Source organism: Haliotis rubra, unplaced genomic scaffold (assembly GCF_003918875.1).
Source record: "Haliotis rubra isolate DU_JTF1 unplaced genomic scaffold, ASM391887v1 Scf314, whole genome shotgun sequence".
NCBI classification, from domain to species: Eukaryota; Metazoa; Mollusca; class Gastropoda; order Lepetellida; family Haliotidae; genus Haliotis; species Haliotis rubra.
The window spans coordinates 763,035-776,570 of NW_025766985.1; the positions used below are offsets into that span (position 1 = coordinate 763,035).

The window sequence follows — 13,536 nt, forward strand, 5'->3', positions numbered from 1 at the left end:
GAAATTGGGTAGCCTAATGATTAAAGCATTAGTTAATCATGACAAAAACCTTGGTTGATTCCCTACTTGTGAAGCCCATTGCTGGAGTCCCCTACCGTGATATTACGGGAATATTGCTAAAAGCGGCGTAAAACTTAACTCATTCACTGACTCATTCTTCAGTGTGTATGACATGGTGAACAGGAATGGTAATCATGTTTTGTATGAATTGTTTTAGTCTAGACAACTGGAAATCTCAACAATCATTCAACAACAACCCTACAGTACCGATTGGCCTTGGGATGGTGTCGCCAACAGAATCCCCACAAAGCCCCGACTATGTGGAGGACGATGGCGGCTGGTCCAGCGGGGAGTTTTCCAACACAGATGATGATGAATATATTCCCAAAATTGAGGTAGGTTGTTTTAAAGTGTAACCATGGTGATTCCAGAGTAGTGTTGGTCCCAAACATCCTTTGTTGATCGTTAGTCGTAATTCAATGGAGCTGGGTGCCAACATACAAAACAACCTCTTGTTCTTACGATTTTCGGGAAAGAGACAGTTTACTTGGCATCAATGTAAAAGTTTCAGAAACGATGAAACATAGTGTTGTGTAATAGTCGATACACAACGTTTTGACAACGTATATATGTATGTGCTGTATAGTGAAATAATGTCATAAACTGACGTAATACTAATGTTGTGTCATGACGTTACCAATCTACAACGGATGGTCAGACTCGCTGACTTGGTTGACATATCTCATCGTATCCTAATTGAATAGATCGATGCTCATGCTGTTTATCACTGGATTGTCTGGTCCAGACTTGATTTTTTATAGTCCACGCCATATAGCCGCGAATATTGCTGAGTGCGGCCTTAAACAGACAAACAAAACAGATCAGTTTAGCGCTAAGATCATCTTATGGAACAAGACCCTGTCTCCTTTGTCCTGATAGACAGTAAATAGTCAAAGTGTAATTGTATTTTGTTCACAGCCGTCTTAGCGTGAGCACTTTGTTTCACTGGGGGATTACTTCCCGGTGGAACAGAAGGAGCTGGGTCTACGCGAGGGTGATCTAGTGGAGGTCCTGAGCGTGGGGACCAACGGATGGTGGTACGCCAAGCACCTGACGTCATACCTGGAGGGGTGGGTCCCATCAACATACCTGGAGTCAACACGACGTACGCTGCCATCAGATTCAAGCACAGGTTAGTATGAATGTTAATTCTGACAGTCAGCAACACGTCAACGAAGTGCTTCAAGTAATGCAATCTGCATATAGAAGGGTATTTATGAATGGTCAATCATGTCAACAGCATTGCAAACATGGTGGTTTTCAGAATACTTGAAGTGATTCTTAGGGTCGTAAAACATATTCTCAACAAACCAGTCTCTGGTGGTTGTTTGAGTACTTGAAGTGATTTTTAGAGTCGTAAAACAAATTCTCATCAAACCAGTGTCTGTATGTTGTCAGAATACTTGAAGTGATTCTGAGGGTTGTAAATCATATTCTCATCTATCCAATCTGTGGTGGTTGTCAGAATACTTGAAGTGATTCTTAGGGTCGTAAAACATATTCTCATCAAACCAGTGTCTAGAGGTTGTCGGAATACTTGAAGTGATTCTGAGGGTTGTAAATCATATTCTCATCTATCCAATCTGTGGTGGTTGTCAGAATACTTGAAGTGATTCTGAGGGTCGTAAAACATATTCTCATCAAACCAGTGTCTAGAGGTTGTAGGAATACTTGAAGTGATTCTTAGGGTCATAAATCATAATCTCATCAAACCAATCTGTGGTGGTTGTAGGAATACTTGAAGTGAGTCTTAGGGTCGTAAAACATGTTCTCAACAAACTTATCTGTGGTGGTTGTAGGAATACTTGAAGTAATTCTTAGGGTCGTAAAACATATTCTCATCAAACCAATCTGTGGTGGTTGTAGGAATGCTTGAAGTAATTCTTAGGGTCGTAAAACATATTCTCAACAAACCAATCTGTGGTGGTTGTAGGAATACTTGAAGTGATTCTTAGGGTTGTAAAACATATTCTCATCAAACCAGTGTCTGGTGGTTGTCAGAAAACTTGAAGTGATTCTTTGGGTCGTAAAACATATTCTCATCAAACCAATCTGTGGTGTTGTAGGAATACTTGAAGTAATTCTGCGGGTCGTAAAACATATTCTCATCAAACCAGTGTCTGGTGGTTGTCAGAGTACTTGAAGTGATTCTTAAGGTCGTAAAACATATTCTCATCAAACCAATCTGTGGTGTTGTAGGAATACTTGAAGTGATTCTTAGGGTCATAAATCATAATCTCATCAAACCAATCTCTGGTCGTTGTAGGAATACTTGAAGTGAGTCTTAGGGTCGTAAAACATATTCTCAACAAACCAATCTGTGGTGGTTGTAGGAATACTTGAAGTAATTCTTAATGTCAAACAGTTCTGAACTTTAAGAGTGGATACACAAAAGGTGGCTTTGAGTTCTTTTGGTAAATTGTTCCATAATTGAGTCTCTGACACCTATTTTGCTTGTGGATACTGGTTGGGACAAGAGGAACTGATCGGAGGAGGTCTTGATGGCCTGTAGACACTGATGAGCTCTGTAAGTTAGAGAGTGCTGTTTCCCTGTAGCAGGCCCGATGAGTCAGTAACAAAATTTTATAGGAGATTCGCTACTGGACTGGCAAGCAGATAGTTAGAATTTAGGCTTAAGTGTGTTTTTAAAATTTATATTTTGTTTCTAGTTTTTGACTTATTGTATTGCTAGTTTTATGCTAATAGTTTCTATGCTTCATTCATCTGCTGTCTAACTCTCGAACAATACAAGGGAGATAATGCTTATTTGTCTTATTGCCATGCTGTTAGCTACTACATTTCAAATCACAAAGTTTCTCACTGTGGTCACTGGTTCAAGGTGGTGTAATTTGCTCTACAGAGTTCAGTCCCTTAGTACTACCAGGATCCTCTGATTGCAGGTTCTGTTAGCACCATCTCTTGGTTTCTTCAAAGATGTAAATATCTAAGACCTGTGACAACTTTCTTGACAAATTGAACTGAAATTTTGCAAAATCACAACAGCAGCTTTGGAAGTAGCTTAGAAATCAAATCACAAACCAGCTCAATGTTATGCTATGATCAGTTGTGACAGACACAACAGTAGTTTGCTCAATATTTAAATTAAGTCGTCAGAGCTACAGATAACATTTTTGGTCATTGAGTTATGTACGGGCTTGTGTTCATCTCAGTATGGTATTCTAATTTTCCTTTGACTAACCAAATAAATCGTACTCGCCTCACTCAAAGTCAATTGGATATTTTGCCATTTTCCATTTATTGCAAAAATATAATAAAGTTTAAATGTTAGTGTTTGTTATTTATATTTGATCCGTAATATGAGAAACGATATGAAAGACTACAAGTTGCCAAGTTCATGTCCCGAAATAGAACCTCTCAATATACCTCAGTTATTTTATCTATTCACCAGTACGCAAGCTCAGATTTGAAAGTTTTGTGTGTACCCATGTAAGATCACATTTTTTGAGTATTTACAAATATACAAGTGTATTTGTACACAATCGACCTAATAGGAATTGAGTTTTCCCATAAATATTTGGGTAATTTACTCAGATACGCAGCTTACCTGTACCCCTGAGTCTTTGTACGGGTTTTGCTTTTACAGCTGCAGCTTTGTTTATTTATCAAATTGTTTTATCCTTTGTGTTGTGCCTGGCTGATTGAGGTATTGTTTTTATAATATGACTGAGTCTGGAAAATAATCATGGCTACTAGGTGATCAGAAATAGTCCAGGATATTTTAGAACTGATACTATGCAATAAGCTGATGGAAACATGAGGGAATGCTTAAAAGTACAGAGTGTTCCATTATTCCATTCCAGATTTGTTCACCAGTTTTGTATTGCACTGTGGGGAATAAGTGAAAGAACACTATGATAAAGTGGTGTTCTGAAATTGTTTTCTTCAGTAAAAATACTGGAAATTTCAAATCATAAAAAAACACAGTGATCTGGAAAATTACCCATATTCATCTATATGTTAAAATTTGGTACGAAGAAATATTTCTTTATTGTTTTACAGTCATATTTAGTGAAAATGTTTTGAAAAAAATACTGACTCTGCAGTTTAAATTTTACTTCATGATCCTTTACACATCATCTGTTAATCCTCGTAAATATCAGAACATCATTGACCATGGAAGCTGTGGTGGCTCAGTGGGCTAGACGGCTGACTTTGTGTGCTTGTGATTTGGTGCCTGACTGAGTATGGGTTTGAATCCCGGATTGGAATCGACTCAATGAAAGTACTAGAATCTGTACGTTACTCAGAAAGTGTAATCCCAAATGTAACGTGTTACCATTGATCAAATTTATACAAACCTACATTTTGTTTGACCAGGCTGGGCCCCTTAACAGGTAAGTTCATCACTAGATGAAGATGACAAGCTAACTCTCAGCTAGTGTTTTACTAACATTGAAACTGTAGATATCTTACAAGGTTCATATACATGGTTCTGCATCTATGTTGTATGCACCGTGCCCTGAACTTGCATTCTGAACTGAACATTCTTTCCATATTTGTTTTTCAGATTATGTGCTATGTTTCATATTTCAAATATGACAGTGTATCATGTGAGATGGGATAATTGTTTGTAAAAAAGGAAAGAAATAATTTTATTGGGTTTTTGAAACTTAGCTTATATTATGAACATGTGTCTCTTTCCACATATTCGTATTTAAAGTTCATCTATGTTAAAAATGATGACAACGAACTTAATGAAAAGATGGTATATTCAACTGAATATATTTGGACTATTTTTCACACAAAAAAGTCAAAAGTGAAAAATGTACGCATATTAATTCTAATGATGAAATATAATTAATATTTTGCATCTCAATGATTCATTCGTGATATTTTGACCTGTGTTTTACTAACAAAATGTGTATATTGCATACATACTTAGCTGTTATATGAATGCATGCCGTAGAACCAGATTAACATAGTGTGTATATTAACTACTAGATATATATATAGTTAGATATAACATATTGAGGAGGAGCTAGTGTCTTGTACATTACTAACACTGTAGAAGGGGACAGCTGATTGACAGCTGCCAATCAAAAGCATGAGTGCTATTGATGTCGATGTTGGTGATGAGGAAGATGTTAATTTTTGTGTGTTTTATTAGCTGTTAGTTTGGTCTAATAAAGAATTATTTGCTTAAAGTGGAGCAGCAAGGGTCACTTATAGAAGGGGTTACCCAAACAGTGTTTGCAACTTGCCAGTTTGCCATCAGGGCCTGCCGCCACCTGCAGGCTTTAAAATCTACAGGCCCTGAATGAAATCTGCAGGCTCATTTTGTCAAAGTCAAACCAATAAAAACAAAATAGACTACACTTTACACAGTTTCAAACTGTTTCTACAAAATCAGTTAGCATAGCCTATGGCGAACAGAGAGTTTTTTATTTGTTAAAGACTGGTGTTGACATTCCTATGCGCAAAGCGCTGTAATACCAGGAAGTGAAACTGTAAGTTATCGTAACATGATGGATCATGGATGATTCCCGAACGTTAATAAACAAAACAATTATGTGACAGATTCCCATTGAAAAAAAAAAATTAACAGATAATTTGCTGAAGGCCACAAGGGCCTACACATATTTGAAACTGCCGGACCAGTACAATAACAGTCGGTGCTGGGCCTCGGGCTGGTGATTATTTCGAACGATGTACCCCCAAACCAGCACAACCATATTTTCTCTTGTAAAATTGCATTCCCTTTTATTACTGATTCTGTAAACCCATGATGGCAATTTGTAAAATGATGGTGCTTTGAAAGTAATAGATCGTGTGGTCAGGCTCGCTGACTTGGTTGACACATGTCATCGGTTTCCAATTGCGCAGATCGATGTTCATGCTGTTGATCACTGGACTGTCTGGTCCAGATTCGATTATTTACAGATGGCTGCCATATAGCTGGAATATTGCTGAGTGAGGCGTAAAACTAAACTCACTCACTCACTCACTATAGATACTAATAGATCCTATTGTCTGTGCTTTAGATGGGCCTGTCAGTTGTTAGTACATTTCTTTACATCATTTACTGGGTGTACTTTTGACATAACTGTGAAAGATAAATTATTATTTCATATAGAGATCGGTAAGAAATAAATGTATTTGCGTTGGACCAAAATAGAAACAAGCTATTGTGTTCTCTGTTAGTGACGACCAGTCAGGAACACGACTTCCATTGTTTTGTTTCTGGTCCATTGTGTATCAACAGGACACAGAGCTAAGCCCCATCTTCCGATTTTACATCCTGGCCACTGTTGACTCATCAGCCCTGACTCAAGCAGCTCTGAAGCCCGATTTAACATACATCCATTGTAGTACTGTGACAGACTGGCTTTGTTTTGACACCTAGAAAGCCCAGACTAATTTTATTTCTTGTTTTATGGATTTTGTTCTTCAGAAATCCTGAAGGCAGGAAGGAAAAAAAATATTTGAAAAATCACCAGTCAAAACAAAAACCCACATGAGTTTGCATGTTAACTCTTTTGGTTTGTTTATATCAACTAAAAATAAGTTGAGTGAGTTTAGGTTTCACACTGATTTCAAGAGTATTTCATTTATATCACATGAACATTAGGATTTTTTTTTTTGAGCGGGGAAAATTTATTTTTATTTTTTTGTTTATTCTTGAAAAAATATGACCGGCTGATCTGTAAAACAAGAAATAAGATAAGTCTGGCCTAAAGAACCATTTCAAGTTCTAAAGAGCTACGTCTGCTTTCACAATTGTCATGGTATAGGTATCCCTGGTCTTCAACCATCTGTGAATGGGACCGACCTTTAATGCTGTCATCCATGAACTTATCAAAGAAAAAGTTTGTGTAAGGCGATATGTTATCTAAGTCAAACCAGAGTGATATCATCTATATGGCTATATCACAAAAAGTTAGGTTGTGTAAGGCGATATGGTATCTAAGTCAAACCTGTCACGCCAAAACGTTAGACTGTGTAAGGCGATATGTTATCTAAGTCAAACCAGAGTGATATCATCTATATGGCGATATCACAAAAAGTTGGACTGTTTAAGGCGATATGTTATCTAAGTCAAACCTGTCACGCCTAAATGTTAGACTATGTAAGGCGATATGTTATCTAAGGCAAACCAGAGTGATATCATCTATATGGCGATATCACAAAAAGTTAGGTTGTGTAAGGCGATATGTTATCTAAGTCAAACCTGTCACGCCTAAATGTTAGACTGTGTAAGGCGATATGTTATCTAAGTCAAACCAGAGTGATATCATCTATATGGCGATATCACAAAAAGTTAGGTTGTGTAAGGCGATATGGTATCTAAGTCAAACCTGTCACGCCTAAACGTTAGACTGTGTAAGGCGATATGTTATCTAAGTCAAACCAGAGTGATATCATCGATATGGCGATATCACAAAAAGTTGGACTGTGTAAGGCGATATGTTATCTTAGTCAAACTTGTCACGCCTAAACGTTAGACTGTGTAAGGCGATATGTTATCTAAGTCAAACCAGAGTGATATCATCTATATGGCCATATGGCTTAAAGTTAAATAGACTGTGTAAGGTAATATTTTATCTAAGTCCAACCAGACTGATATCGTCTATATGGTGATATGACTATTTCTTTTCTATGAATTGTAAAAAAGAAGCAAGAATATCTGAAGCAGTTTTCATTTACAATATCGTTAATCATGTTTCTAAGCTCATTTATTCCTAACATCTAAATTGTTCCTGGATGCACAACATACAGTTTTGTAGCCTAGTGGTTAAAATGCTCACCTGTCACACCAAAGGCCCGGGTTTGATTCCCACCTGAATACAATGTGTGAAGCCCATTTGTGGTGTCCCCTGCCGTGGTATTGCTGTAAATACAGCTTTAACCTCAGTGGGGTACTCACAGTATAAACATTCAGTCTCGGTGATTTAAGTTGTCAAAGCAAGCTAAAATCCCATTATCCAACTGACTGACTGAGTTTGGTTTTACGCCGCTTTTCGCAATATTCCAGCAATATCACGGTGGGGGACACCAGAAATGGGCTTCACTCATTGTACCCATGTGGGGATTCGAACCCGGGTCTTCGACGTAACGAGCCCCCCCGTTATCCAAAGGAATATATCAATATCAAGGTCTACCTCATAATGACTTCATTCATAGAAGAATCTTAATAGAACATGGATAACCTAGAACAAGGCTTGTGTCAACATATTCACAATAGTCATCATAGTAACAGTCCGCCTATATGGCGCTCATGTACATTAATATCCCTGGTCATAGGACACCATTGTACTATCCGATACTTTTTCAACTCCCTGAGGAACATACAGCCATGCTGCCTGTTAGGTGCAATGAACTTATCACTCATATTCCCAGCACATCCTAACGGGTACCCATTTTACAGCCAGGTGTACTGAGACAAAGTGGATCTAAGTATCATGTCCAAGGATACTACGCAAATGTGTCTACCTTGGGACCCGAACTTAGGTGCCTCCACCGGGGATCGAACCCGGACCTTCAACGTGATAGGCAGAGTAATATGTTTAGTCTCATGTTATATGTATGTGTTGCTTGCGGAATTAAGGGTTAGAACTTACCTCCAGTAGCCTGTCTGGTTGCTTGTGGCAACCATATGATCGGCTGGTTGGAATCGGTGTCTTGGTCAGTGACATGTGATCAGTTTAAACGGCATGGATCGTTGGTCATGATGTCTGCCATCATCTTCCTGGAATATTTCTGAGTGTGGCTTTAAACACACAACAAATAATTTGTGAGTGACCACAAGATTCAAGATGCTTGTAACACATGTTTTTCTACGCCCCCAAGACTAAACTAAGTAATTCAGGAAACAATTAAACAGAACCAGAAAAAATTAAAAAAAATTCCAAAAAGGGAACCATGCTTGCTATCAGTGTGTCAGTTGTTGTAAGTTTCAGTTTGTGTATTTTGCACCATGTATTTTCTAAAAAATTTTTGCATAATGATATAAAAAATGATATAACGATAACTACTTGACGCATGATCTGTTGTGTTTCAGATAATAATCTAGATATGTAAATGTTTCTCTGGTATTTCGTTGTTGTCTTGTGTTGAGTGAGTGAGGATATTTTACACAATAATGGCACTCGGCAATATTCCAGCTATATGGCGGCTCTTGTGTAGAGTGAGTTTAGTTTTACGCAATAATGGCACTCGGCAATATTCCAGCTATATGGCGGCTCTTGTGTAGAGTGAGTTTAGTTTTACGCAATAATGGCACTCGGCAATATTCCAGCTATATGGCAGCTCTTTCGGAGAGCCTTAATAAATATGTAAATATGTCACATGTATTGATCTATGAAAGACATTCCTCAAAGGAGTGCTGACTGATTATCAAAAGGATGCTAGAAATATCTTAATTATGCCACATTTTAATAACATTTTTGTCAGAACTTTCTCTGCTTGACTTTGACTTTGCATTGCCCTAAATTGTGTTTTCTAATATGTCTTACTTCTTCTGACTCTTTACTGGAATATATTCTTTATTGACTGCGTCAGAACACACTTGGAGCTTCTCTAAAGGCATAACTCATAACTCAGTTGATAGGATGGCTACCCCTCTGTCAACAGATCCGTGAAGACCCGGGTTGGAATTTGGTCTTCAGCAACCCATGCTTGTCATAAAAGGCCACTAATGGGATCAGGTGGTCAGGCTCGCTGACTTGGTTGACACATGTGATCGTATCCCAATGGTGTAGATTGATGTGCCTGCTGTTGATGACTGGATTGTCTGGTCCAGACTCAATTATTTCCAGATTGCCGCCATATAGCTGGAATATTGGTGGAGTGCGGCTTTAAACAACTACTGAACCAAACCTGTTGGAAGGTTTTGTTGGTTTTTTTATATGTATTGTACACGCAATGATCCTCCTAACCATCCAGTGAGTGGCTTGGATTCAATATGAGATTTGTTCCGGATGTTCTGATTGGCAGACTTGTTTAGCAGATAATGTACACAAAGAATCAGGAATGTTTTTGACTTTTTTTAATAATCAACAGAGCTCAACCATTCTGAAAGTGTTACTTGATTTAATTATTTCCTTTTAGCATCATCTATGAGAAACTGAATATTTATTGCTTGAAAAGAACCATAAGAAGATCTGTGTCGAGTTAATTTTGATTTACCCAGTCCACAGTGTAGTTTCTGTGGCAACAGTTTGCTCTTTGGTCTTCTATATGTTTACAGGGGCAGTGGGGTAGCCTAGTGGGTAAAGCGTTCGCTTGTCACGCCGAAGGCCCGTGTTCGATTCCCCACATGAGTAAAATGTGTGAAGCCCATTTCGGTGTCCCCCGCCGTGATATTGCTGGAATATTGCTAAAGCGGCGTAAAATCAAACTCACTCACTCACTCACTCACTATATGCTTACTTAACATGTTGAAGTTGGGTTTTCAGACTACAATGTATACATTTTTCATTTTGAGAAATATGGAATTGCTTTGAGAATCCCAAAATGTTTTTGTAGTCACCAAACTGTGTTGTGTTTCCTTTGTAACCGAGGAGATGACCTTGACCTCTATGAACTTGACCAGTGTGTGATGTTTAGCATGCGGTTGGCGTGCAATGTTTTTCCAATATATTTATATAACCAATTTATTCTTTATTTACACAAGAGCTGCAGAGCCAATGGATTTGTTTTGTACTGATTTATTGTCATTTGGGAAGATACAAGCCCTTGATTAATTATTTGATGTTGCCCAACATATATAGTTATTATTATAGATATAAAAATGTTCTACCATCCCAATGGTAATACTAGATGATTATATTTTCTGTACTCATAACAAAGTTTAGAATTTCAAAAATATGAACTTGAAGAACAGTATGTTCACTAATATAAAAACACTAATTAGGAATCTTAATATTGAAGAACTCATTATTGCTAAGCTCTAAATCTCAGCAGCACTATGAAATAGTTCAGACACCAAATGTTCGTGTGAAAGGTAAATCATATCCTGCTTAAACGATGGCAAGCATCATAAACACATGCAAAGACACATCAAGTGCTTCAATATGGCCTAAACTTAAAGAAAGCTACACTAAGGAATTAATGTTTAACTTGTGACCAAAGTTTTTGGGACACTCCTTGAAATCTTTGTTAAAGGACACTGTTTAATTGTAATCAGGAACAGTGGGGTAGCCTCATGGTTAAAGTGTCCAGTTATCACGCTGAAGACCCAGGTTTGATTCCCTACATGGCTACAATGTGTGAAGCACATTTCTGGTGTCCCCTGCCAGGATATTGCTGGAATATTGCTAAAAGTGTCATAAAACCACAATCAATCAATCAATCAATCAATCACAATTGTCTTCTGAGATAACAATAAACTACATGTGATCCATAACAATGGGGATGAATACTCCCATGGTGCACATTCTAGCAACCTAACTACTGTGGTGGTCGCCTCTTTTGCCAAACTAGGGGATTCCTAGCAGCCAGTCCCGGCTTGTTGTATGAAGCGACTATGTCATCAGGAATGTTGTTGAATTCTGAATAAAATAACAAAAAGCAAATGTTATGGCAGTCATCATACACCTTGAACTTCTTCTCTGCTGCGATTCCTACTGACTTCATGTTAGTCGAAATGTGTTTAACAAAAATGGTTTGAGTTTGATATTAATATAGTTTTTACTGTGGTTTTCAGAAGATATGCAACAAAAAATGGTTATAGCGAACTAAAATAATGGGCCTTTGACTTTGATATAAATATAGTTTACTGTAGTTTTCAGAAGGAGATGTACAACAAAAAAATGGTTATAGCGAACTAAATTAATCGTCCTTTGAGTTTGATCATTCTCTTCCCACAGAGGTTACTTGTCATATCTTCCTACGAACCTCTGTTCTAATACGGCCATATTTCCCGGTTCTCGTAAAATCCCCTAGCGGCAAAAGATCGCAACACGAATTATCTCCCTTCTTTCTATCCAATCAGAACACGTGTTACATCGACTTAGATTCAACTTGACTAATACAAGCAAATGTGGGGCCACAAATATCCCCCCATCTGCCGGGGACTTGTGTTGATATTACACACAAGACGTTTAATGGCTAGCTTGTCCGTTGTCAACGAGGGCGATGGAGACGCCACTGATCCGCCATAACATGACTGAGTTCTGTCTAGAAGAAACGTTTGCGCATCGCGCAGGGGAAGAGGTTTAGTTTTCTCGAAGCATACGGAAATTACCGAGGCCTTGCGAATGATCACTTTTGAAACAACGTCGCTGATTGCACAACTAAATCTGATTGCCTCCAATCACGAGTCTTGAACGCTCACACCATGAAAGGGCCGTATTAGAACAGAGGTTACGTAGGAAGATATGACAGGAGTAACCTCTGTGGGAAGAGAATGGAGTTTGATATGTAGATATAGTTTACTGTGGTTTTCAGAAGATATTCAACAAAAAATGGTCATAGCAAACTAAAATTAATGGTCTTTTGAGTTTGATATAAATATTATTTACTGTGGTTTTCAGAAGGAGATGTCCAACAAAATACGGTTATAGCGAACTAAAATTAATGGTCCTTTGAGTTTGATATAATTTTAGTTTACTGTGGTTTTCTTTGAAGCAAGTTAACATTATTTTCTTTGTTTTCAGAATCTCTGATGCCAGGTCAAAAGGAGATTTACAATAGTCGGTCAAGTCTTACAAGTGGCACAGCATCAACCACAAGTCCTGTCGAAACCACAGTTTAATGAACAACAATGGAGTCATTGAAGCATTTCAAAATCATCTACATATTTATTTTCTGTTGGACATGTATACATCATTAACAGCTCAGTTTGAACCAAGTCTATGACCTTGACAAAGATTGGGTAAAGAATGCTAACAGTCTCCATGAAACACGAGAAATAGCAAAGAACATGCTCACTGTTTGATCTTCAAGAATGAGGACTATCTTTATGGATATACAACTTCTTTATTCTATATAGGCGGCGTTTCGACATAGATTTTAATGTCGTTGTCACTACTTGCTTGACAACGACATTAGAATCTATGTCGAAACGTCGCCTATATAGAATAAAGAAGTTGTATATCCATACAAATAGTCTTCATTCTTCATCTACCTAACTTCTAGAATGCCAATCAAAGAATGTTTGATCTTCAGATTTGTTTGCCAATGCAAGGAGGTGTGCAGATTTGTTTCCTTGTTGTGTTGTTGTGATATAGGAGTTGTTTACTGCAGAAGCCTTGTAATGAATATTTGAATAATGTATGATATTTGCAATAAACTTGCCTTTAAATAGGATCTGATTTAAGTGAAGGGACATGTAATGAGGAGCAATAAAATTATCAACCTGCCCATGAGCAATATCTATATGTTTGATTTTACTCATATTAACATTATATTGGAATGTATTTGTTAATGTTTGACTTCAAACATTGACAGAAAAAAACTGTGGTTCGTTAGAAACTGATACAAAACTTTTGACAAGTGTTAGTACAATATATTTAC

The 13,536-nt window shown here is 37.6% G+C and overlaps 1 protein-coding gene across 1 annotated transcript; it reads left to right on the top strand.

Moving 5' to 3' along the window:
* The first annotated feature begins 330 nt into the window (after positions 1 to 330).
* On the top strand, positions 331 to 12,798 carry LOC124283404 (myosin-1-like). Its single transcript, XM_046719454.1, has 4 exons — positions 331 to 395; positions 979 to 988; positions 1,033 to 1,192; positions 12,678 to 12,798. The coding sequence occupies exons 1-4, from the start codon at positions 331 to 333 to the stop codon at positions 12,773 to 12,775; spliced, it is 333 nt and encodes a 110-aa protein (XP_046575410.1). The 3' UTR covers positions 12,776 to 12,798.
* Positions 12,799 to 13,536: the final 738 nt, after the last annotated feature.

Coding starts and splice junctions, on each gene's coding strand:
- LOC124283404 (XM_046719454.1), top strand. CDS start 331: ATGGCGGCTGGTCCAGCGGGGAGTTTTCCAACACAGATGATGATGAAT. Junction 1,193..12,677: donor GCCATCAGATTCAAGCACAG/GTTAGTATGAAT, acceptor CTTTGTTTTCAG/AATCTCTGATGCCAGGTCAA.